At 44.0% G+C, this 24,233-nt stretch overlaps 1 protein-coding gene across 8 annotated transcripts in view; it reads left to right on the forward strand.

The window, feature by feature from the left end:
* The window catches only part of ZNF827 (zinc finger protein 827), a 189,329-nt gene that overhangs the window by 121,345 nt on the left and 43,751 nt on the right, over window positions 1–24,233 (forward strand). For all 8 annotated transcript variants that reach the window (XM_051820031.2, XM_051820028.2, XM_051820023.2 and 5 more), the window contains exon 8: window positions 1,243–1,346. In XM_051820031.2, the coding sequence (XP_051675991.1) occupies window positions 1,243–1,346 (104 nt within the window). The remainder of the gene's footprint in view (window positions 1–1,242; window positions 1,347–24,233) is intronic.

The raw sequence follows: 24,233 nt of genomic DNA on the forward strand, positions 1-24,233 counted from the left end.
TCTGCGTTGTGTTACGGCCCCAAGGACCCTCCACCACCAGGCACCCACTTGCCATGGTCAAAGTCGCTCTGTTGTAGTAAGTAGAACTTTCCGCTAGCCAGGTTGGCTCTGTGGGACTGCAGCACCCACCCACCTGTTGTGGTCCTTCTTTACAGTTAACTTGAAACACTGGTGACCTGGTTAATCCTCTAACCAAAAGCCTTTCTGTGTGCTGTGCAGTGGATCTAGGGGAAAACCTGGCAGCATGTCTGGGGGCCCTGCTTCGGGGCCTTGCTGGGTCATGGGGCAGGTGGGGGGGGCAGCTGAGGGTCACTCTGATCAAGGCCTCCCTTTCACATAAGATGAAAGTGCCCCTGGGGACATCTTGTGTTTCCTGCCCCCAAGTCCTTCAGAGCCAATGCACCTGCAGGCTATGCTTGCAGTTTCTGTGAGGACCAGCAGTGGGTTCTTCAGTGGAGTGGCCCCGCTGCGGCCGGCTGGCCTTCTGATGTGTGCCTTTGGTCCCGCAGGGTCAGGTCATAGAATGTGGCTGAGCCGGAGCAGCCCCCAACTCCGGCCTCAGCAGAACCACCGACGGGCCCTTTGTGACTGTGAGCCAGGTGATTGGCCTTCAGCTGGGCACAGTGCACTTACAGAAAGGCCAGAGCCAAGAGTAGGGGGGGCCAGCTCTGCTGTCCTCCTTGATGGTATTTCGGTATTTCAAGCAGATGTTTGGCACAGTGGTTAAGTTGCCGCGTGGGACACCTACATCCCATATTGGAAAGACTGCTTTTTGTCCCCACTCTTCCTCTCTGATCCAGTTTCCTGCTAATGCGTCTTGAGGGGCAGCAGGCCCAGCCCTGGCTATTGATGGCATTTGGGGAGTGAACCAGTGGATGGACAAATTCTGACTCTCTCTCTCTCTGTCTCTCTCTGTCTCTCCCATTCTTCCTCCACCCCCCTCCCCTTCTCTCGTTGCTTTCCAAACAAAATGAAAAAATTTAAACATTCAACATAAGCGTATCTTTTAATTCCGTTTTCCATGAACTTTTTGGCGAATCCCTCTTATAAAACCAGCTCATCTGACCTAACTTACATGTTCCTTCTCTGTTTTAAGCCCAATCTCCCTGTATTCTTTAAATGTCATGTAAACAGCAGCCCCTTGGCCAGTATTGTGTGTATATATTCGGGGCCAGATGCTATGTGTGCTTTAAATAACTTTGATTTACTAAACCTTGCTCCTCCACCCCCCCCCCCCCCCAGCCCTTTCTTTTCAGAAGACACATTTAGACAATCACCATTCACCTCCAATTCAAAAGATCTGCTGCCCAGTGAGTCTCTGCTTCACGGAAGAGTATCAGCTCCAGGTAGGGAAATCTGTTCTCTTTGCTTCTACTGTTGGTTGCTGAAGAATTGCTCTTCTCAAATGTGTGAATTTTCAGATACTTGCAGCTTATGTGTCATGGTTATTCACGGGAAGCTAGGTTTTAGAAAAAGAGGAGAAACTCAATTTAAACATTCATGAAAGTTTATTAAAATAAAATGATAACCTCTTCATCTTTGCTTTAAGAGCTTAGTTTTCTTTACATGCTGATATTTTGTCTGTGTGGTGAATTTCCTTTTCTTTAAAATAGTCAAGTTTAACCTGAAAATACTTCGCTTTACACGTTATCAGTGTTTCGAGCAGGCAGCCGGAAGATATGAGAGGACAGTGGCAAGAATGGCAGTCCCCAATAGGGCGTAGCAGGTCCACAGTGGGCGGGGTCACCACAGAGGCCACTTCCATCTCCATGGAAGCAACACAGCTCACTGAGAACATGTTACTACCCGAATTCCATCTCTCTTCTTAACTGTGGAATCCATCTCAGCCATCAATACCTAATTTCTTACCGATTACTCATTTCTAGACTCCAAGAAAAACATGTGCTGTTGTCCTCTGATCAACAGCGTGGCTGCCCCGCAGGGTTTACACGTGTGTTCTCAAAGCTATTATGAAATGAGAATATTCCAGAACCCCTGCACTATGGACCATACTCCCTACCCCTCCCCAACCCCGGCTTCCCCACCATCACTGCAGCCTCTGGGAAACTTCCTGTGAGTTGTGACCATTGTCCCCAGCTGTGGACAGGGTCTTGGAAGCTTGGGCAGGGGTTGGGAGGGTGGGGGTCCTCCATTCACATTCATTTGTCCAAGAGAGCAGGATGGGAGACTGAAGCATCATGTGTGCAGGAGGGGCCCTGTAACCCCTTCAAGAACACAGTGCAAATGTCCTGCACATAGCTAGGGAGCCCTGCATCCCAGAGACTGGAGAGCTGATTCATTTGCAAGATGGAGTCAAACAGTATCTGAAATGTTGCCTTGGGGTATCAAAGGTGCTTGGAAGTGTTTGTGACTCACAGAGGGGGAAAGGCCTTCTCTGGTCTGGTGATGGTGAATCCATCCCACCTTACCAGCACATCCAGCCAAAGAGTGCAAATACTTGCATGATCTTTAGCTTGGCTGGCAAGGCTTTTCTGTGCAACCACCAAAAATAACCTGCCCACACAGAACACATTGCATAATAGCCAGCTCCAAAGGTGGAAAGATATTCTGCTTAGTTGACGTCTTCCTCAAGCCAGGGCTCTCAGAACCACTGTTTGCTTGCCCCACCATGTTATTTTGTATAGCCATGCCCCTGGTCCCAGAATTATTGCCCTGCTATTACATTGATGGATTGTGACTTTCTAATGTCAAAATAACTGCCTAGGAACTGCCAGGGTGCTGTGACCCACATGGCCAACCCCCTGAAATGTACATCGGAGCCTTGCATTGCTTCCTTGATGTTTGCCTTGGCTGTATTGAAGGAAGGGTTTATTGGTCAAGTTCAAACCGAACTCAGTGGGTGATGTCAGTGTACGTGTGACTGATCAGTTGGAGGTTTTCTGTCATTCTGTCATTGATAGACATATACTACAGATTAGATAAAATTACATTTAATTGAGGGGGAGGGCAGCATAACTGGGATTTTTAATAGTTAATCCATTCTTCTAAGGGATCTCAATCTACTGTACTTCAAAGCCTTTCCTTAGGCAAAGGAAAAGCAAAATGACCACTCTGTATTTCTGTTTTGCTAAAATAAACAGCTAGAAAGTGTACTTTTGTTTTTTAATAAACAAGGTGAAAATGCTTTGGAAATAGAGATAAAATTAGAAAAATTTAGAACAATGAAGACGGCGTTGTGATCACGGAGCCCTGGTAGTCTGAAGGTAGTTTTGTAAGGAAAGACTCAGTCATTTGGACCAAAAAGAGAAGACTAATCTGAGTCAACCAGTGTTGCCAGTGTGGAGACTTGTAAAGAAAACTTACGCCTTTCCAGTTTGGCCTGGGCTATTATACAGCTACTACAGCCCCCCAGTCTCTTAATAACAGTTCGGAAATGAAAAAATAATTCCTACATATCAAAAAAATTTTTGAATAAACTATTTGGTGGCAAAACATAAAGGAAGGCTCTTTATTAACTTCAGGTGTTACAACAAGGATAAAGCTCATACATTTTAATGAAGAAACATCAGTGTATTTGATAATGAAGTACTGCTCCAGGTCCACATGGGGTGTTAGGTAAAATGTGTTTTGTGCACCATATTATTATCCTGAAATCAGAAGAGGTATAAATCCCAACATAGACCCACTCCCAAGGGATTCAGATACATATTATGGACCGATATGTGTTCTAGCATTCTGCTAAATGCTGGAAACAAGGCCATTAAAGTTATAATTCAGGGGCTTAAAGTTCTAAGATATAAGAGCCATGGATTCCTCTAGAGAATTCCAGAAGACCAATAGAGCTGCTGACTGCTGAACCATTGGAGAGGTTGGGGCAATCTTCTGGTCTTAGGGGAGCCTTGGATATCAGTGAGGGCCTAGGGAAAAGGAGATGGATGGAGGACAAAAAAGATGGCAACAGATGGGCCAGAGACCCAGACAGAGGGCAAGTTGAGTGGTGTGAGAGACTGGTCAGCTTTCACCATGAACAGGCTGAGGGAGGGAATGCTCATGGCTGTGAATAGAAAAGAAAGCCAGGAAAGGAGACTGGCTCTAGTGACTAGGTAGAAAATCATTTGATATTAGTATATAAAAGAAAGGCCCAGAGTCTTTAGAAATCTTCTCTTGGGTAATTTAAATGTTACAATTAAAATATTGTTTCTTCTATTTTATTCACTTAATAAACTACTTTCCAGAGATAATGCAAAGTTAAATATCAGCTCAGGAAATTATTTCAGATTCCCAGTTAGCAGAGATCATCATTAATGAGATTTCATGTGCCTAGTTCCAGCCTAAGAAATCCCTTGCCGATGGGGAAAACATGTAGCATTGTTTTAACAACAGATCTTGTATATCCTTGTACACCTGCTTTCAGTAGGATAGAATTCTCTTCCAAATGCCCTCAGAGGAAGACCGCAGAGCAGATGAGGTGCCAGATGAGAATATCTTTAAGAAGTCACAGCCCTGAGCCTGGGGATCCCTGGTAGAACCAGAACATCACGGTCATGATGGTGATCGTGTTTCAGGCCTGCTGGAGGATGAAGAGTGAGATGAGGAAGACGGCGAGGTGGGGAAAGGATGGCAGAATGGGGGACTGTGAAGAAATCAAGAATAGCACAGTGAACTAGGCATTTGCCTTCGGCAGATGGTATCTGAAACTCACAGCTGCTCCCACCCAGAGAAACAGAATAAACACAGAGCTGCTCAGTGGCCTGGCCTCAGCCATTGCCAATATTTCTAGGCTGACTTGCCTGAGAACTGGAGAACCCCCAGGCACTCAGGCCTAACTGCAAACGTCTTCCACAGAGGTGGCATCAGAAATCCTTAGCAAAATGATGAGCTAAAAACCTCTGTCTCCTTGTGCTGCAGAGATGTGGGACAAAATGTGCCCAAAGCATGCATAGATCCCTGAGTACATCCCGGCTGCCAGTGTAGCTGCTTATGAGTTTACAAAGGCAATAAAAGAGCCTTCCTGTCAAAGGGATGATAGAAATCACAGACTGTGGATATTTTAATGTACGTAGCTTCATTTACAGTGGTCTCACTTTGTGCAAGATTGATATTCACATAAGAAAGATTCCAAAGCCAGGTGTTTGAGGGTACACGGGGACAATTCTGTATTAAGAGTAGACCCATCCTTACCAATGTACCTGCAGCTGTTTCTGTTTTCCCATCATTGTTCGGGACTTCAAGGCTATTAATGAGTACAGTGCAAGAGTATATCTCAGTGCTTCTTCTAAAGGATCCTGTGTTATTGTGAGTTTGAAGTCATAGTATGTTTGCTCTGTATTAAGCCAAAAAGCAAAAACACAGCCAGAACGGGTGTGAAGGAAAATGTGGGTCTCCATGGAATTCTTTCCTGGTGTTTGGAGTCTCCCATGCTTCTGTTTGTTATTTCAGATGGAGCTTGGAGTTAGATGAACTAACACACATCAGCAATTATAGTTGTAAATCCCTACCGTGTGATTTTCTAGTTGCCTTAAGAAAACTCTTCTGTTACTGTTGTTTATAAACATACAGTCAAACACAAAAGAACACTAGCACCCACTGCAAAAACAACCTTCTTTGGATGGGGAGGGGGAAGATTTTAGCTCCTTTTAGGACTTGGTATGCCAATCAAGATTGGATGTTGTCAAAAGGCTTGTTTGAACTGGTCTGCCTTGTTCCCATGCCGATTTTTCATCCATTTTCGCTTCTCTGCTCTGTCCATCAATCTGATACTAGTGGTACCATATTCTCTTCTGAAATCTAAATAAATGATGTCTTGCATTAACATGCCACCTGCAGCCAACTCAGAGTGTTATGCTACTGGCCAGGTATGAGTGACCCGTTCAAGACAGGTATTTTAAAGGGTATGTCTCAATGTGTGCATGTCACCATCATTTATGTTAAAGTGGAGAGAAAGAGAGAGAGAGAGAGAGAGAGATGCTCTGAATTACAGCAAACAGCACATTCTTTTAAAATTCAAACTGAGTCATAGATAAACAACGAGCATTGGGTGTCGGTGTGTATGGTTTCTTGTAATTTGGGCTCCTTTTTGATGAAACAAATTCATTCTGTACAGAGAAGGAAGCTAACAGTTCTCAAGGATCCACTAAATTGTTAGGCACAGAACATATGTCACATCGTTTAATTCTGAAAACAACTCATCGAGACATAGGATTTAGCCACAATTTATGGATGACTAAATGGAGGCTCTGAGAGATTTAATAACTTGCTCCAATTCATAGGGTGGGTGAATGGCAGCACAGGAGTGCCAACCCGGAACCACATAGTACATTTTCTCTCCTCTGGCCCTGTCATGCTGACTACTGCGTGCCAGCAGGCAGCCTGCAAACAGAACACACCTCCCCGGGGTTTGTCCACACTGCCCCATGGAGTCAGCATTTTAAGCTGTTACTGATGAGCTGCCTTCTGTTAGTAGGAATAAGAAGTGTTCCTTTAGATAAGATCCTTCAAAGCATTTATAACTGTTTACTCTTTATTATTATAATCCCAATCCTGTCCTCTTTTCCATTTTTTTATTTTCTCTCTTCTTTAACGCTTCGATGTCTGGGATGTAGGCCCCTGGAATGTTTCTTTCAGTTAGGACTTCAGAAGTTTGTTGTGGATCCTCTGGTTCTTTGAAGTAGTTTTATGAAGCTATGTGGACACTGTCTGGGTAATACAGTGCATCATACTGCACTTCCTGGAGACCTGGGCAGCAGAGCAGAAGGGAAAGTTCTGGACTGGAATTCAGGAGAGCCTGGATTTTGGCCTTGCCCAGTTCCTAGGAGAAGGAGGTTAGAAGGTGTCCACACTCCTTCCACATCCCCTCTGTTTCACAAATTTTGCAGCCTGTAAGGGCACTATCTCTTGAGCCCAGCTTCCCTTCTTTGCTTCTTCAGGCCAAGAATGCACACAGGTACAAGGGAAAACCAGAGTCTGGCGTAGGGGCTTTACCCCTGCATTTCTTTTCTTTTCTTTCTTTTTCTTTTTTTTTTTTTTTCTTTTTTTCTTTTTTTTTTTTTTGACAGGCAGAGTGGACAGAGAGAGAGAGAGAGAGAAAGGTCTTCCTTTTCCGTTGGTTTACCCTCCAATGGCCACTGCGGCCGGCTTGCTGTAGCCGGCGCACCGCGCTGATCCAAAGCCAGGAGCCAGGTGCTTCTCCTGGTCTCCCATGCAGGTGCAGGGCTCAACCACTTGGGCCATCCTCCACTGCCTTCCGGGGCCACAGCAGAGAGCTGGACTGGAAGAGGAGCAACCGGGACAGAATCTGGTTGCCCCAACCAGGACTAGAACCCCGGGGTGCTGGTGCTGCAGGCGGAGGATTAGCCTATTGAGCCGCGGTGCCAGCCCTACCCCTGCATTTCTGCTGCCTCCCCCCCCCCCAAGAGTCAGAGAAGGACAAGTTACTACAAGTAATTCTTGAAAGGCACAGTACTGGGGTTTGGTAGTGATTAGGAAGGTCACAAGAAGCTTTTAGCCTTTGTTCTTTATTATTATTCCAAATGTGGAGAGATAGGCAGAGATAGAGAGACAGACAAGAGATCTCCACCTGCTCATTTGCTCCCAAAATGTCCACGACATCTGGATCTTGTCAGGCCAAAGCCAGGAACTCAGTCCAGGTCTCCCACGTGGGTGGCGACATTAGCATGAAGCTGAAATTGGATATGAAGCTGGGACTCAAACCCAGGTGCTCTGGTGTAGGACAGGGGCATCCCACCCGGCATCTTACCTGCTAGGCCAAACACCTGCCCCAAGAAGCGCCTTTTGGAAATTGGGATGTTCTATTTTTCTGGCTGCTGTTTACATACTTAGGTAATTTTGTGAACATTTATCAAGCTGTGGCTTATGACAGTTTTTCTGTATTTGTCAAGGCGAATTGCCTTTACACAAATAGGTGGCCTTGGCTGCCAGGTGGACTCCTCCAGGCCGTGGGTAGGAGTGCACATTTGCTCCAGGCCGTGACAGTGATGACAGCATTACCTTTCAGGTATATGACTTTCACTTCACAGGAACATTTCTATTTGTAACACAAACTGGTTACTCTGAACTAACAACCGCTAGGTTGATATATCTTCCTCCTGTTGTGTTTCAAGTTCGTAAACTATTCCGCACTGCTTGTAGCATTTCTCTGATGTATTTGCAGTAGATAAGCTGTAGTCTGTGCAACTATTTACCAGTGGGAGAAAGTATCAAAGTTAGGGATTTTCCTGACCCAGATAGTGTTATTTGAGACTAAAGGCTGGGTGCTCACAGCTAGCCCCATTTACCCATCACTGGTCCAGGCTGGTCTTAGCCAGAGTGCAGGTGTATTACAAAGGGGAGCTGCTGACTCTGTTAATCATTATTTGTTGAGAAAGACTTTTTTTTGACAGGCAGAGTGGACAGTGAGAGAGAGAGACAGAGAGAAAGGTCTTCCATTTCCATTGGATCACCCTCCAATGGCCGCTGCAGCCAGCGCACCACACTCATCTGAAGCCAGGAGCCAGGTGCTTCTCCTGGTCTCCCATGCAGGTACAGGGCCCAAGGACTTGAGCCATCCTCCACTGCCTTCCCTGCACACAGCAGGGAGCTGGACTGGAAGAGGAGGAACCGAGACAGGATCCGGCGCCCCGACCAGGACTAGAACCTGGGGTGCTGGCGCCGCAGGCAGAGGATTAGTCTAGTGAGCCGCGGTGCCGGCGAGAAAGATTGTTCATTTAGATGTCAGCTTATGTCTAAGTTAGCACCTCTCAAAAATTTAATGAATTAAATTGGTTAAATTGCTGGTTTGTTTCTACAGACCAGTGATTGTGGGTTCACACACTGAAGTACAGACACACTTCTTTAAAGAGTGGTAACCTTTTCCAAAGAAGAAAACTTGTCTGAGGGTACTTCAAACAGTTGATGGAAAAAGGGAATTAAAAGATAATTTGGGTGCAAAAAAAGGTTCAAAATCTGTGCATACAAGGGATTTTCAAAAATGTTCATGGAGGCCGGCGCCGCGGCTCACTAGGCTAATCCTCCGCCTAGCGGCGCCGGCACACCGGGTTCTAGTCCCGGTAGGGGCGCCGGATTCTGTCCCGGTTGCCCCTCTTCCAGGCCAGCCCTCTGCTGTGGCCAGGGAGTGCAGTGGAGGATGGCCCAGGTGCTTGGGCCCTGCACCCTATGGGAGACCAGGAAAAGCACCTGGCTCCTGGCTCCTGCCATCGGATCAGCGCGGTGCGCCGGCCGCAGCGCGCCAACCGCGGCGGCCATTGGAGGGTGAACCAACGGCAAAGGAAGACCTTTCTCTCTGTCTCTCTCTCTCACTGTCCACTCTGCCTGTCAAAAAAAAAAAAAAAAAATGTTCATGGAAAATGTGTGTTAGGAAAAAAATCAGGCATGGATTTCAATTTCGTGTGTGTGCCAAAGTGACCATCTCTTAATTCCATTTTCCATCAACTTTTTGAAGCACCCTTGTCCCTGGCTGAGACGCCTCACTTGTGATATCTGTAGAAAGCCACAGATTGTGTCCATGCCGCACCTTCCTCTCTACCCATTTGGCATATGGATTGAGTCACTTGGTATCAAAGATAATCAACAACCCTTTCGTGTTTGTACTTGGTAGGAAATGGTACCATCCAAAAGCCCTTTGAGAAACCCAGTTCATGACTCTGTTCCCCTAGGGGCCATGTCCGCTTTGGCCTTGGCTCAGAATCTTCCACATCTTCCACGGAGCCAACAAAATATATATGTGCTCTCATAAAATATTCTGAACACAGTTTACAAGGCCTCCACGGTGCCTGTGGCTGTGTTTTTACTTTTGCAAAGACTATTTAGATGCCTTGAGAATGAATAGTGCTATAAAAGGCCAAATTCTTGAGTATGTGTAATGGATGATGGAGAGTATTTGTTTGAAAATTGCAGTGTAGTGACCCTGGCTTCAGTTTGTGACTGGCTAATTCAATCTACAAGGCCTTTTCTATATATACAATATGTTCTTCCATTCCTTTGCTATCAAAAATACATATTCTCATTTCATGCAATTTCTTCTTTGTGTTTATTTCTTTTCAGGGCAGCAACTGCCCTCCAGTAACCAGGGTAAGAGAAAAAAAAAGAAAAAGAAAAGTCATTCCACTCACAAACTAGACCATCTATTTTCATTCAAACAAATCCATTCTGTATTCCCATCTGTAGGCCAAGCGAGTGCCTCTCCATGATAAGGAAAAACAAGACCCCTGCATCACACCATAGCCCTCTCATGGTGTAGATCCTGGAGTGATAGGGGTTTCATTCTTTTTTTTTAATTTTTTGTTTTTCTCCCACAATCATTGTTTTCTTTAGCAAGATGCTTAGCTTTTCTATTCTGAATTTATCATTCAGAAATGAAAAATGTTAACTAGAAGTGGCCATAGAAATGCAAATGTGTGGTCAGTTTTTGCATTTGCTGGATGTTAGGTCACACGCCGTCCCTAGGTGTTCACTTGAGTCATCTCTGGTGCTCTTTAAATTCTACAGGTCTCAAGCTTTCCCCATACTTCTTTCATATATATATGAATATATATATATATATATCAGTCAATCAAATAATTAAATTCCTCCTCTCATTTTTGCTTTCTTAGTAGATATCGTCATTCTCATCATCCATCATGGCTCAACCCCGAGTTTGGACACCATTTGTTTGGGTTTTCTAGGAAGCAGAGTCTGAGACAAAGATTTGGGTGCAATAACTTTTTGTAAGGCGGTGAAACCAGAAAACATTAATAGAGGTTTGGGGGAGTGAGCCAGGAAGAAGGAACCCATCAAGCAGATACTATCAGACAGGTTACCAGCGTGGGCAAGTGGAGATGACCGTTCCTGCGGAGCTGTGGGAAGCAGTCTGAAACCCTTCAGAGCTCCCTGCCTGGGGGAGGAGAGCTAGATGTCTGTTCAGCCAGTCCTGCTCCTAGGAGAGTGAATTGCCCTACACTGTGGTCTACAGTCCAGGGGAGCCGGGAAGGCTTCTGTGCGCCAGAGGTAAACTCGAGAGGACTATGCTGGGAATGGAAGACCAGGCAATGAAATGGTAAAGGCAAGGAGACTGGGGACGAGTGTTAGCAACAACAGTATCTGCTACACCATCTTCCACTGTTACTGCTCTTCACCCCACACTTCCATTTAGTCACCACATCGTTGCTCCCCACTCCTCGATCTCTCCTGATGGTATTCATTTCATTCCATCCCTGCTGCAAATAACTATTCAAATCCTTATCACCAGTTTTCTGTATCACAACAGTGACCTCTGGTTGGTCTCCTTGTCTCCAGGGTCACGCTCTCCAATCCCTTCTCTCCACCCTGCAGACTAACCTTTTGAGGAGGCAGATCTCATCATGCCACTCCCAGCCCTGGTAGCTGCCTGTTGCCCTCAGGATCAAGTCTAAACTTTGCCCACATATGTGGTCTACTGTCCTCATATGCTACATTCTTTTTTTTTTTTTTAAGTCCGTCTGCTTTCTTTGGACATTATTCCCTGTCCTTCCAAAACTGGAGCAGATGCCTTTGATGTCTGTATTTAGAATTTCCTATTTACTCATCAGCCTTATGGCTTAGCTATAAGCTCCCTGTTGGACTTACAGTGTTTTGTGGACCGTTAGATTACCAGAAGCTAACACCTAATGGAGTTGTTCAATGAATCTTGGAGGAAATCTGTTGTTGAAAAACAAAGTTGTTTATAGAACTAATTTCCAATGGAGAGAGATATCATACGACTTTGGTTATAATGCAGATCTGTTTTTTCAAAGTGGTTGACCTTAACAAAAGAAAAGTTTCCAGGGCTGTTGCATTGTTTTTTTGTTTTTGTTTTTTTTTTCCCTTTCACCTAAGACAGAAAGATGACTGCTAACCAGCCAAGAAGCTGGAGAATATTTTAGGGGACAGAAAATGGGAGAGGGAAGTACAAGATTGTAGTTGGTTTGATGTGAAAATCCAATACTTAAATTAATGTGGAAAACCACATTCTAAATGATAATAAACTTCCCAATCATCAAATCCCAAAGTCATTATTTGTTTTAAAAATATTTATTTTATTTATTTGAACGGAAGAATTACAGAGAGAGGTAGAGACAGAGAGAGAGGTCTTGCATCCACTGGTTCACTCCCTAGATGGCCGCAACAACTGGAGCTGCACTGATCTGAAGCCAGGATCCAGGAGCTTCTTCCGGGTCTCCCATGTAGCAGTGGCCCAGGGACTTGGGCCATCTTCCACTGCTTTCCCACGCCATAGCAAAGAGCTGGATCAGAAGAGGAGCAGCCAGGACTAGAACCGGTGCCAATATGGTATGCCGGCGCTTCAGGCCAGGGCTTTAACTCGCTGTGCCACAGTACCAGCTATTCAAATCCCCCAATGTCATTATTCCCATACTAAAAAGCCAAAAAATTGTTTCAAGTAGAGTTTTCCCCCTCTCTGAGTTAACAGCTGTTTTAGAAAACTCTTTTATCAAATGAACTTCTTTCTTAGTGTGAATTATTTTATTGAGGGATAGTTTTATATTTCAGTACAAGTTGGATAAAAGTTTACATAGGAAGTGTTTATGGGCAAATTTGAGTGAGACAGATCTGAACTCAGGTCTGAATTTCGCGAATCTGAGTAGTCCATGAAATGGAAAAACTTTTTCCTTTAAATTATTTTTTTAAATGTGTACAGGCTTTTTCTTCTCACTTGTTAAACGTGTCCCCAATTGTTTCCTACAAGTGAAGAAGCAGTTGTCTACACTGTCGGGCCACACGCCTCCCTAGTCTTCCACCTTTCTCCTGTCCTCTGTAGGAAACAGGTGACGGAGGCGGGCCCGACGGGAGCGGGCTGCTACCACGCATACCCAGCCGTTTCTGCCCTCTGCGGTTTACTCGCTCAAATGCTTTGGCATTCTGTCTCATCCCAAACTGTTCCTTCTCTTTTTCCACTGTAAAGCTTATCTAAAACAAGACTTACATTAAGTACTCCATTAAAAATGTGGCGCAGAAATGAGTTCTCTAAGTCACAGAGAAACACAGTGCCCCGTGTTATTTTGTGAGCCTGGACCCTGATGATCCTCTGTTCTAGGAAGACTTGAATGAGAAGCACTCCAGGTATATGGACAGGAATGTGCTTTGCAGCATGAGACCTGGAAACCACTAAGTGTCCACTGGTAGGGAACTCGGGAAATAAACCATGGAGTTCTATGGAACTCCATAGCCAGTAAAAAAAAAACTGACAGAGATCTGTAGGGATTTTTTTTTTTTAAAGATGTCCACTATTGATAGATTGGAAAAAGTTGGCTGCAGAAAATGTGACATGATCCCATTTATGGGTTTCTAAAATTACTCTTAAAGATTTATTTTTTTTTTATTTGAAAGGCAGAGTGACAGAAGGAGAGGGGGGAAACAGAGAGAAAGAGATGTTCCATCTGCCAGTTCACTCAAAAAATGACCGTGATGGATGGAGCTGAACCAGGCCGAAGCCAGGAGCCTAGAACTTCGTCCAGGTCTCTCACATAGATGCAGGGGCCCAAGCACTTGAGCCATCTTCTGCTGTTCTCCCAGATGTGTTAGCAGGCAGCTGAATTAGGAGCAAAACAGCTGGGACTTGAACCAGCACCCCTATGGGATGCTGACATCACAAGAGGTGGCTTAACCTACTATGCCACAACTCTGCCACCCCACTACCTCTGCCCACTCATGTTAATTTTAAACACAAAGAGACAGTGCACATAACCTGCTCATAAATGCATGAGTAATTTCTCCACCAATGGAACTGTTCATGCTGATTAATACTACCTGGTGGAAAGAAGAGGCCAATGAGGGGTGTTCTTTTACTTTTCAGTTTATAGCCTTCGTCCTATTTTTCCATCTGTTTGCATTACTTTTATAATATTTAAAGGCGAGAAAAAGTAAAGTGGAAGTGTATAAGCTCAAGTCATCATTTTTTTATTTTTGAGGATTATCTTTTATACATATGATGATATAGAACCATTGTGAATGATCTTTAGATTAAGTGAAATAAAAATCTAGTTAAAACAGTAAATCTTAGCCATCCTCCAACACTAAGCTCCACCCACTAGAAGCCAGAATTAAATGAGTTTTTTGTACAGTTCATGAGAATATAAAACAGATTACAGACTCACATAAATGGTACAATGCCATGATTTGTAAAGGTACGTGCATACCAGAAAAAAGATCAGAGAGGATAAATTTTTCAGTTTAGTTGGCATTTCAAATGATGTTTACTTAAATTTTATGAGATTCCATTTTATAATAAGTATTATTTTTGTAATCAGAAAATACCAACAAGTTCATTTGAGAGGTGGAAAGACAGAGACTAGAGACAGAGATCTCCTATCTGCTAGTCCACTTCCCAGAAGCCAGCAACAGCCAGTGTTGGGCCAGGCTGAAGCCCCAAACCAGGAACTGGACCTGGGTCTCTGATGTAAATGGCAGGGACCCAGCTGTTTGAGCCATTATCTGCTACCTGCCTCAAAGAATGCACAGTAGCTGAAAATGGAGCTGAGATTTGAACCCAGGCACTCCAGTATGGGATGCAGGCGTCTCCGTTGGCATCTTAGCTGCCATACCAAACAGATACTTCTCCGGAACTTTCTGTCATGAGGTTGTGCCTGGAACTTTAGAGAAGATCATCATGGCAGAACCACATTTAAATATGACCCCAGAAAAGGGGCAGAAGAAGGGGCAACAAAAATGAATGGAAATATTTTCAGCTGGGGAAAAAGACTTGTTAGGAGTGTTAGGAAAGTAGAGCCCATTTTCACATCCCCTAGTACTTCAGACTAAGGAGCACTCTTTCAATGCCCTGTGTTTCTTGACATCTGCTACCTTCGTGCTGTCCGTATCGTCTGTTACATGCACCCTTACTAACCTTTTTCCCAATGGAAGACTTTCCAGTCAAAGTGACTCAGCTGCAGAATCCAGTTTCCCGCCATAACTACCCGGGAATGAGTCACTGCGGTCCGTGGCTTCTTTTTTGACTTTACTAGAATTAGGCTCAGGGAGTTCATGCACAGGATTCATGAATGGGTGGGTCTGGGGAAAGAGTCTGGTGAGGTTATCAGGGAAATCAGCTGTTTCATAGGAACGGGAAAGAGGCCAGGAAACAAGATAATTAGGGAGCGGGAGAGCCGGGGGAGATACAGTGATTTACCCAAAAACATCAGGTCCAAATCCTGGCTGCGGGTCTTTGCTAGAAGCTGGAGGAAAGGGAATAATTGGTTTTGTGGATTGGAGGTAACCATTTTGTGGCCAGATGACTTAAAAGGCAAGATGACTCATACCCGTTATTGTCTCGCTCACTCCTTTGTCCGTACTGTATAGGCAGTTGCCCAGGGGAAAGTTTACTCAGAAAAAAAGGATACGTGTACTCTTCCAAATGCTTTTAACATGTCGGCATGCTTTCGGTATGCAGAAGTTATTTTTGACAGTATTTTGGTCAAATTGTTTTTCATTTTTATGAAAAATGTTAATTTTTAAATCACTCTGGTCTATCTCCCAACTGTTACTTTTATCACTCTAAAATGTGGTATTTTAAAAATATCATCACTGGCATCTTACTAAAACTTGCCTTGGATTACACGCCTTTCATAGTAATTAATGTTGGGTTTCTTTTTTTTTTTTTTTTTTTTTTTTAAGGCATTTGGACATGAAAAGAAAGGAAGAAAGTTCACCTAAATGTTCATAGCAGTTGTTGTTGTGTGATGATAGAAACCATGGTGGTGGGGTTTTGGGAGTTTTTTTCCCCTCTTGTCTGTATTCTTCTAGTTCTCCAAAATGAACATGAAACCCGTCTAGAAGGAAAACTTAAGTTTCTTAGTGGGAGTAAGATGTAGAGGAACAAAAATAAGATTCCTGATGCTTTCAGTTATAAAAGGTGTGAAATCATTCTATGAGAGACAAATCTGATCACAGACATTTAAACACATATTTCAGTTTGAGGACTTCCTGAGCTCACTCTTGGAATGATTGAAGTTTGCGGATGGTTACTTATTTTGAACCTTACAAAGGAGATTAATGAATTATATTTATCTTAGGACACCAGCTGTCACAGAAGAACTGAACACCGTCTTCTCTAACTTGGTTGTCAAAAATAGGGTGTTTAATGGAACAGACATTGTACTGTTGCATTGCCCTGTGGGCCTCTTAGGTAGCGTTGACATAGGTGTAATTATTAAGATAGTGGCCGCTGATAAAGGGCATTTCCAGCAGTTACATCAAGGAGTATAATGAGCATTTAGATTGCTGTTGTATTTAGTGGGGGAAGTCAATTCGAAAACCAATCTCAGTGGCTATGGACAGGTTCGTTGACTTTCCCCTTAGATTATTTTCATTCTTTTCCATCAGTGTCTGAGGATACTGAGATGCTATGAAATGAGGATTAAATATGACAAGAGCTTAGCATTTTTCAGTATTTGACGAGCAGTGTGAGAAGCTTGTGAGGAGTGTGTACTCTGGAGTGAAAAGGTCATTCATCCAACACGCACTTATTGAACAGCTACTGTCTACCACATAGCTTTTAGAACAAAACAAGGGCCCTGTCCCCGTGAGGTTTACACCCTAGAGGAGGAGACAGACAATAAACAAGGGTGATTTACATACATATAACGTTGTCTTAGTCTGTTTTCTGTTGCTGTAACAAATACCTGAGATGAGGTCATTTAGGAAGAACAGAAGTCTCTTTGGCCTATGGTTCCCAGAGCATGGTGCCAGCATCTGGCCAGGGCCATCTTGCTTCATCACAGCATGGTGGCAGGTGTCTCATGCCAAGATAAAGTAAACATACAGGCTCGGGTCCGTCTTCCTCTTCTTATAAAGCCACCAATGCCACAATAGGGGCCCTGCCTTCATGTCCTCATCTAACCCCAGTGACCTTACAAAGACCTCACCTTCAAATACCACTAACATGGGTTTGGAGTTGAAGTTCCCAACACATGCACTGTTTATAAACGGGGCCACATTCAACCCTAACAAACATCAAAGCAGGGGAGACAGGTTGAGGGGAGAAGCCATCCAAGGTACAGCTCAAGCAGCTACTGGAAGCAAGTCATACCACAACACTGTGGGGAAGAACGTTCTGGTAGAGGCAGCGGGTGGGTAACTACCAGGCCCTTTGCTGGGGGTGAGCTTGGCTTGGGACAGTGACCGCAGGGAGGGAGGGGCCTGCAGGGCCTCCTGTGGATAGCAAGCACTCCAGCTCCTCCTGCCAGTGTGGTGGGAACCACGGGGATGTTTTCAATGGAAAACTGACATGCTCTCACTTCCATTTTCAGAAGTTGATCGGACTCTTTCTTGTTTAATCTCTAAAGCCCAGATGAAAACCCCTGAAAGGCTTAATGGGAACTGAGACCCTGCACAAAGAGGAGAGGCAAAGAAAGTCAGGTTGCTGAGCAGTGTTCTTGTAGTGGATGGAGATTGTGCATATGCCTTGAAGAATTAGTTCATTATTGGTAGTGAGTGTCGCCGCATATTTATCTCATTTACTTTTTAAGTTATAAAGGAAGCATTACATATAAAATTATGCTTGGAATAAATGTTGGTATGCTTTATTAATCAGTTACAAAGGACCACAGAGATATTTAACTGACTGTTTATGGAAAAAAGTCTACAAAACACATTATAATACTGGGTTAAGACACTGCATATGGGCACCAGTTTGTGTCCCAGCTGCTCTACTTCCAACCCAGCTTCCTGCTAATATGCCTGGGAGAGCAGAAAAAGATGGCCCAGGTGCTTGGGCCCCTGCAACCCACATGGGAGACTCAGAAGAAGCTCCTGGCTCCTGGTTCAACCCTGGCTTTTGTGGTCATTTAGGGGGTGTACCCACCCACAAATGGAAGATATCTCTCTCTCTCTCTCAATCTCTCCCTCTGTCTCTGTAACTCTTCCTTTCAAATAAGTAAGTAAATCTTAAACAAAAAAAGACCCAGGAAATTATGGAACTTGAAATCAGAATTTTTTTTTAAAGATAAATCCATTATTTAGAATTTCTTCAAGAAAGGAGAATGCCTTCAGAAGAAAAGGGACTTTAAGTTCACACAAGAATTGCTCCAGCATTATTTAGAATAAACTATGTCAGGGAACTATGAATTCGCCAATAAAACTGCAAATTACTCTTAGTGGATGCTTACAAAACATGCCTACAGGCTATGGTGTATGTGTGTTTTGCCAGTATTGCCATTAAAGAAATGATTTATAATCCTAAAATCACTAATGCTGGCATTTTCTAATATTATACCAAATTATGTTCTGCAAGACAATAACATCCATTATTTACAACAGAGTTCTTTCATATTTTTTTAAAAGATTTATTTATTTTACTTGAAAGTCACAGTTACACACAGAGAGAAGGAGAGGCAGAGGGAGAAGTGGGGGGAGAGAGAGAGAGAGAGGTCTCCCATCCACTGGTTCACTCCCCAGATGGCCGCAACAGTCACAGTTGCTCCGATCCGAAGCCAGGAGCCAGGAGCTTTTTCCAGGCCTTCCATGTGGATGCAGGGCCCCAAGGACTTGGGTCATCTTCTACTGCTTTCCCAGGCCATAGCAGAGAGCCAGACTGGAAGTGGAGCAGCCGGGACTCGAACCGGCACCCATATGAGATGCCAGCACAGCAGCTGATGGCTTTACCCGCTATGCCATGGTGCCAGCCCTCATATTTGTTATGTAACACTGACGGGGAAAGAGCTCACAGTTGCTAGCATACAGTGTGCACCTGCTGGTGTGAGGGGTGTACCTTTTGTCCCACTGATGGATTCGTGCTTTGTAGGGAATTTCTTTGCCTCTCCTACTTAGAAACACTACTAAGTACCAAACAATCAAAAACCTAGCCACTAAGTAAAATGACCACAACCGCTGGAGGGCTGACTTCAGACAACTTCACTCCCACTTGCCTCCGGTAATCTTCAGATGTCAAAATAATTTCTGCAAAATACTGTATCACCATAATATCGAGAAAACAGATTCTTCATGGTCCTTTTCAGGACTGGCATTCTGCACATATGTTGCTCAGCTCCGTGTTTGTTTTCAGTGTCTTTTTGAAGAGAGTAGATGATCGCCCAGCCTGCACCTGCCCCTGTACCGTGCCCCAGCCACAGCGCCATCTGAGGCAGTTGGCTGAGATGGGAGTGGGAGAATCTGTCTCGGTGATGAAACAGGCAGTGCATGCCTCACTGGCAAGCCACGAGGCTGACTTCTTGCTGCTGAACCTCAGAGGAGTCTGGATCCCAGTTTTCCCCAGGGTTAATGCAAGCTTCAGAAGCCACCAAGGTAGGGGGTGAGGAGGAGAGAGGAGAAACCTTTCCAAGTGATCCGGTTACGGCCACTTTCACTGCTGTGCCTGTGCACACGTGTGCATGTTCACTTCCCTTTGGCATGTAGAAGCAAAACGGTCAGAATCTCTAAAAGGACTGCTCTGTTGTAAGTAGAAATTTCCACCGAGGAGACCTTAGAGTTAAAAAAAGCAAAGTCTTGGTTGACTGAAATGAACAGATTGTTAGCCAGCCATGCCGGTCCCTCTTCAGGGTTGCTCAAGGATATACTAGAACAAGTTACAACAAAAAAGAAGTGAAGTTAGGGAAAACTGCATCCGTTTTGAGAAATGGATTTTTTTGTATGCATAAATAACCCAAGCACGATGTTCCTGTGTGCTTCACACACTGTGTGTGCATTTAAGTCATTTTCACTTGACAGGGGAATTGGGGAAGACTTTCAGTTAGACTTCTGGCTACGTGACATTGCTGGCTGTATTGAGTTCTTGGAGTTTGGGGGAGTCATATGCCCCAATTTATAAGGAATTCTTTCATCAATTGGGACAGTTCCTCTCTGTCTAGAATGAAGGCAGAGAAGACATTTCCCTGGTCAGGTTGTGAGGCTGATGTTCCCAAGATGATGATATTAGCCCTGTGTCTCTCAGACAACATCCATGACACTTTTAAAATCCTCTTGCAAATAGCTGACTTCCAACCTAACTGCCTTTATTTGTGCAGCTGTAGAATTAGGAGTGATGCTGATTTCACTGTTCACTAGCACATAACTGGTTTTTCTTAGCCTCATGATAGTGGTAACCAGTCTGGGATCTTTTTTTATTTTTATTTTTTTCACAGCTGAGCTTAATGGGATTAAAGAGCTTTCTAAAGGAAGACATTCTAAATCTGTGCTAGGAGAAGGATATTTGTCATTGTGTTGTGGTTTTAATTGATTTGGACTCATAAGATACTTTGTCCTAACAAAGGAGGGGGAGCGATATGCCAAGCTGGTGGCTTTCAAAGGTTTTTGACAGATTTCACCTGTTTCTATGTGTATATGAGTTAGTGTGAAAGGATGATGTAAAATGTGTTGAGACGGGCTGATTATTGAGTAGACAGAGGAGAGAGGGAAGGAGAAAACTTACTGAAACAATTTTCACACATCTACCATGTCTGACATTTTCTTCTTTTTTTAAGATTTATTTATTTATTCAAAAGGCAAAGTTATAGAGAAAGAGAGAGAAAGGAAGAGAAAGGAAAGAAGGAAGGAAGGAAGGAGGGAGGGAGGGAGGGGAAAGAAGAAGGAAGGAGGGAAGAAAGAGAGAGAAAGAAAAAGAAAGAGAAAGAAAGAGGGAAGTAGAGAGGAGGAAAGAAGGAAGGGAGGGAGGAATGGAGGGAGGGAAGAGGAAGAAAGGAAGGGAGGAAGGAAGGAAGGAAGGAGGGAGGGAGGGAGGGGAAAGAAGAAGGAAGGAGGGAAGAAAGAAAGAAAAAAGAAAGAAAGAGGGAAGTAGAGAGGAGGAAAGAAGGAAGGAAGGGAGGAATGGAGGGAGGGAAGAGGGAGGAAGGAAGAAAGGGAGGGAGGGAGGATCTTCTATCTTCAGGAGCCTGGAACTCCATCTGGGTGTCCTGTGTGGCAGGGATCCAGGTACTTAGGCCAGCTTCCAGTGCCTTCCCAGGCGCAATAGCAGGGAGCTGGGTCAAAAGTGGAGCAGTCGGAACTCAAACTGGCACCCATATGGGATGCCGGCCTCACAGGTGGCTGTTTAATTCAGCCACCTTGTCTGACATTTTCTAATCTATCCTATTTCACTTCTTAAAAAAAAATATTGGTTGATACCCAGGAAGTTTATTTCATGATTTATGAAATTTGGACACCGCTAGGCTAATCAGTAAAGAAGCTTGGAGTCCCCACCCCTGAAGTCCCTCAAGGCAAACCTGAGAACTTCTACATGCATGCTAAGTGCCTTGGAGCCCCTGCTTGGATTTTGACTGAAGGGATGATATGTGCCAGTCACCTTGTGGCTCCAAACTCCCTTCCTGACTGAGATGGTTGGATTGCTCCCAAAGCAGACTTCTGAGGCTATGCCCTGTGACACTAAGGAGAAAGGGAACCAAACCTAAGTGTGGTGTGGCCTAATAATAATCTGCTTGGTATCGTATCAGTGTAAAAAGACAGCAATGGTGTTTTAAATTAGAGTGAATCTCATTGAAGAACAATGCCTCTGAATTGCCTTTCAGAATCCTAAAAGTAGTGGTAAAATGAATCTAAGTGGAAGAAAAAAGAACATTTTTAAAGTCTGCATTTAGCCATTAATTGAACTCTTAGAGTGCTCAGTATCTGAAACAGGTTTTGGTTTTGCTCCTTCTTGGATGTAGGTCACCATGCCAGTGCAGCCTTCATTCATAGCCAGTCTATTAGAAGAGGGACCCATGGCACCCCTCTTCCTAGTCAGTTGCCTTTGATTCCATTTTGTAAAACCATCTCCTCCTATAATTGCAGATCCCTTCCCACTCTTCCCACCCTCCCGGCCTCCCACCCATATGAGTGGTGGAAGGCTCAGATGGGAGATGATGGAGTTTTTTGGTTGCTGGGAAGGACAGATTGCAGCAATCAGCTAAGCTTTTAAAAAGCCTAAGTTATTGAAAAGAAAAAGATGATGTCTTGGATTCCACCCACTCCAGAATTCAGCAGAAAGAATTCTCTCAATTAAAACATAATGTAATTTGCATCCCACCCTGGGGGCATTACTTCTGCTATGTTGATGAAAATGAACATCAAATTGATTGGCTTCCCACGCCCTGACAGTCATTAATTACACCAGAGGTGCTGGGGGGTGAGGATAGTGATCTGAGAGAGATGCGAGGTGACACTGTCTTCACCTCGCTCTTGAGTCACCTCTCAGGACAGGGCCTGACGTAGCTTTTCCCAGTACCTTCTTCCCCTCCTCTCCAGGAGGAAGGTGATTCCGAAGATTTATTTTCTTTGAGCTACCTGGTCCCATGGAACATAGAAATGTTTTCATTTGTCAAAATAGCTGCAATACTGTTTTGTGAGGATACCAAGGTGGAAGAAGTGGACTGTTGGAACTTAAAAAGCGTACTTATTTGAAAATATTTGCAAGTAATTCTCACTAATTATATATATGTAATATCCAACATCTCCACATATGGCGTTAACAACATATAAATGCTGAAGAAACTGGAATGGTCTCACTTCTAAAAGGGTCAAATTCCTGTCAGTAGAGTTCCTATAAAAGAATCTTACTCACACTTAGTTGAGTTTGTTTTATTTTTTTGAACTTGCCACAGGCAATTATTTCCATTTTAACCTTGGAAAGGAGAAGTTGGACTAATAGTTCAATGTGCTTGGAATTATGCCTATGACTTTTTTGCTACCCTTGTTGAAAGCTCAGTGAACTTCTTAATTTAAAAAATCAGAATCAGCTCATGCTCCTTGCCCCTGGTAATCACCAGGGCACCATCAATGAAAATTCATTAAGGACCTACCTGTCTGTATCCCTACTGGAATTCAGATAATCACAATCTGTGCTTCCTTATATTCTGCAACCTAAGATACACTTAGATGGGTGATAATTCTCAACTCATTTTATACACACACCAAACTTCCAGAGGACGTGTGGCAGTACCTAGTGATATTTTTAACTGTCTTAACTAGGGCACAGGTGCTGCTGGCATCTTGTAGGTAGACACTAGAGGTGCTATTAAATACCCTACATTATGCAGGACAGACCTCACAACAAGGAATCCTGTGGTCCAAAGTGTCAGTAGTGCTGAGGTGCACTAAGTGTTAGCAGATGTACATAAAGGGCATACTGAAAACTAAAACTCAATGACCAGATACACAAAGTAAATGGCATTGCTTCAGTCTGTGTATAAACATGTACCTCTGGAAAATGTTCACGTTTCCAACCCACAATTTGGTCATTTAATAGCTCTGTTAGCACTCGTACTTGTTTTATAAAAACAATTGGGCAATTATGACATGGCTTCAGTATAACAGCAGCCTAAAAAACAAGCATCGGATATGATGGATTCTTGCTCATGAATTCTTGAACTCCCAGAAATCAGAGAGCATGCATTATACAGCAGAGGTTCTACTCCCTATAAACTCTGAAAAATAGAATTATTAAATGTGTTACTTATGATAAAGATTCGATGGCTAGAAAAGGCTGAAACAGCAGTGACTTAAAAAGATAGAAGTTGGGGCCAACAGTATGGCATAGCAGGTAAAGTCACTGCCTGTGATGCTGGCATCCCATGTGGGCACTGGTTTGATTCCTGGCTTCTCCATGTCTGATCCAGTTCCCTGTTAATGGCCTGGGGAAGCAGCAGAAGATGGCACAAGTACTTGGGCCCTGCCACCCCTATGGGAGAACAGGATGAAGCTTCTGGCTCCTGGCATGGCTTGGTCCAGTCCTGGCTATTGCAGCCATCTGGGGAGTGAACCAGTGAATAGAAGATTGTGTGTGTGTGTGTGTGTGTGTGTGTGTATCCTCTATCTCTATACCTCTGACTTTGAAATAGATAAATAAATTTTTTTTAAAGTTTATTTCTCTCATATACAGCAAGCCAGGGTCACTGTGGTGACTCCAGGGCTCTCAGGTTATTTCTGTCTTGTTCTGCCATCCTTGGCACACACTTCCATCTCATGGTCTAACGTGGCTGCCTCACTCCCACCGTCATACCCACATCGCAAACAGCAGGACGGCAAGAAGAAAGTCAAGAGCGTGGCCCTCCTGTAAAGGGTATGATCCAGAGGTTGTGCACATCTCTTCTGGTCATCCTATTGCCTAGAACTTGGTCACATGGCTACACCTAGCTTTTAGGGAACTGGCAAATGGTGTTTATTGGGCATGCTAAAACTCAGGGGTTCCTTTATTAAAAGAAGAAGCAAAGCACAGATGTTGGAGGACAGCTAATCTTCTCTGCCTTGGATATCTTGTTTTAAGTTAATTCGAGGTCAGGAACCCAAAGACAGACTCATGTTCCAGATGGCCTCTGGGCGGG

This window comes from Oryctolagus cuniculus, chromosome 8 (genome assembly GCF_964237555.1).
Source record: "Oryctolagus cuniculus chromosome 8, mOryCun1.1, whole genome shotgun sequence".
Lineage (NCBI taxonomy): Eukaryota > Metazoa > Chordata > Mammalia > Lagomorpha > Leporidae > Oryctolagus > Oryctolagus cuniculus.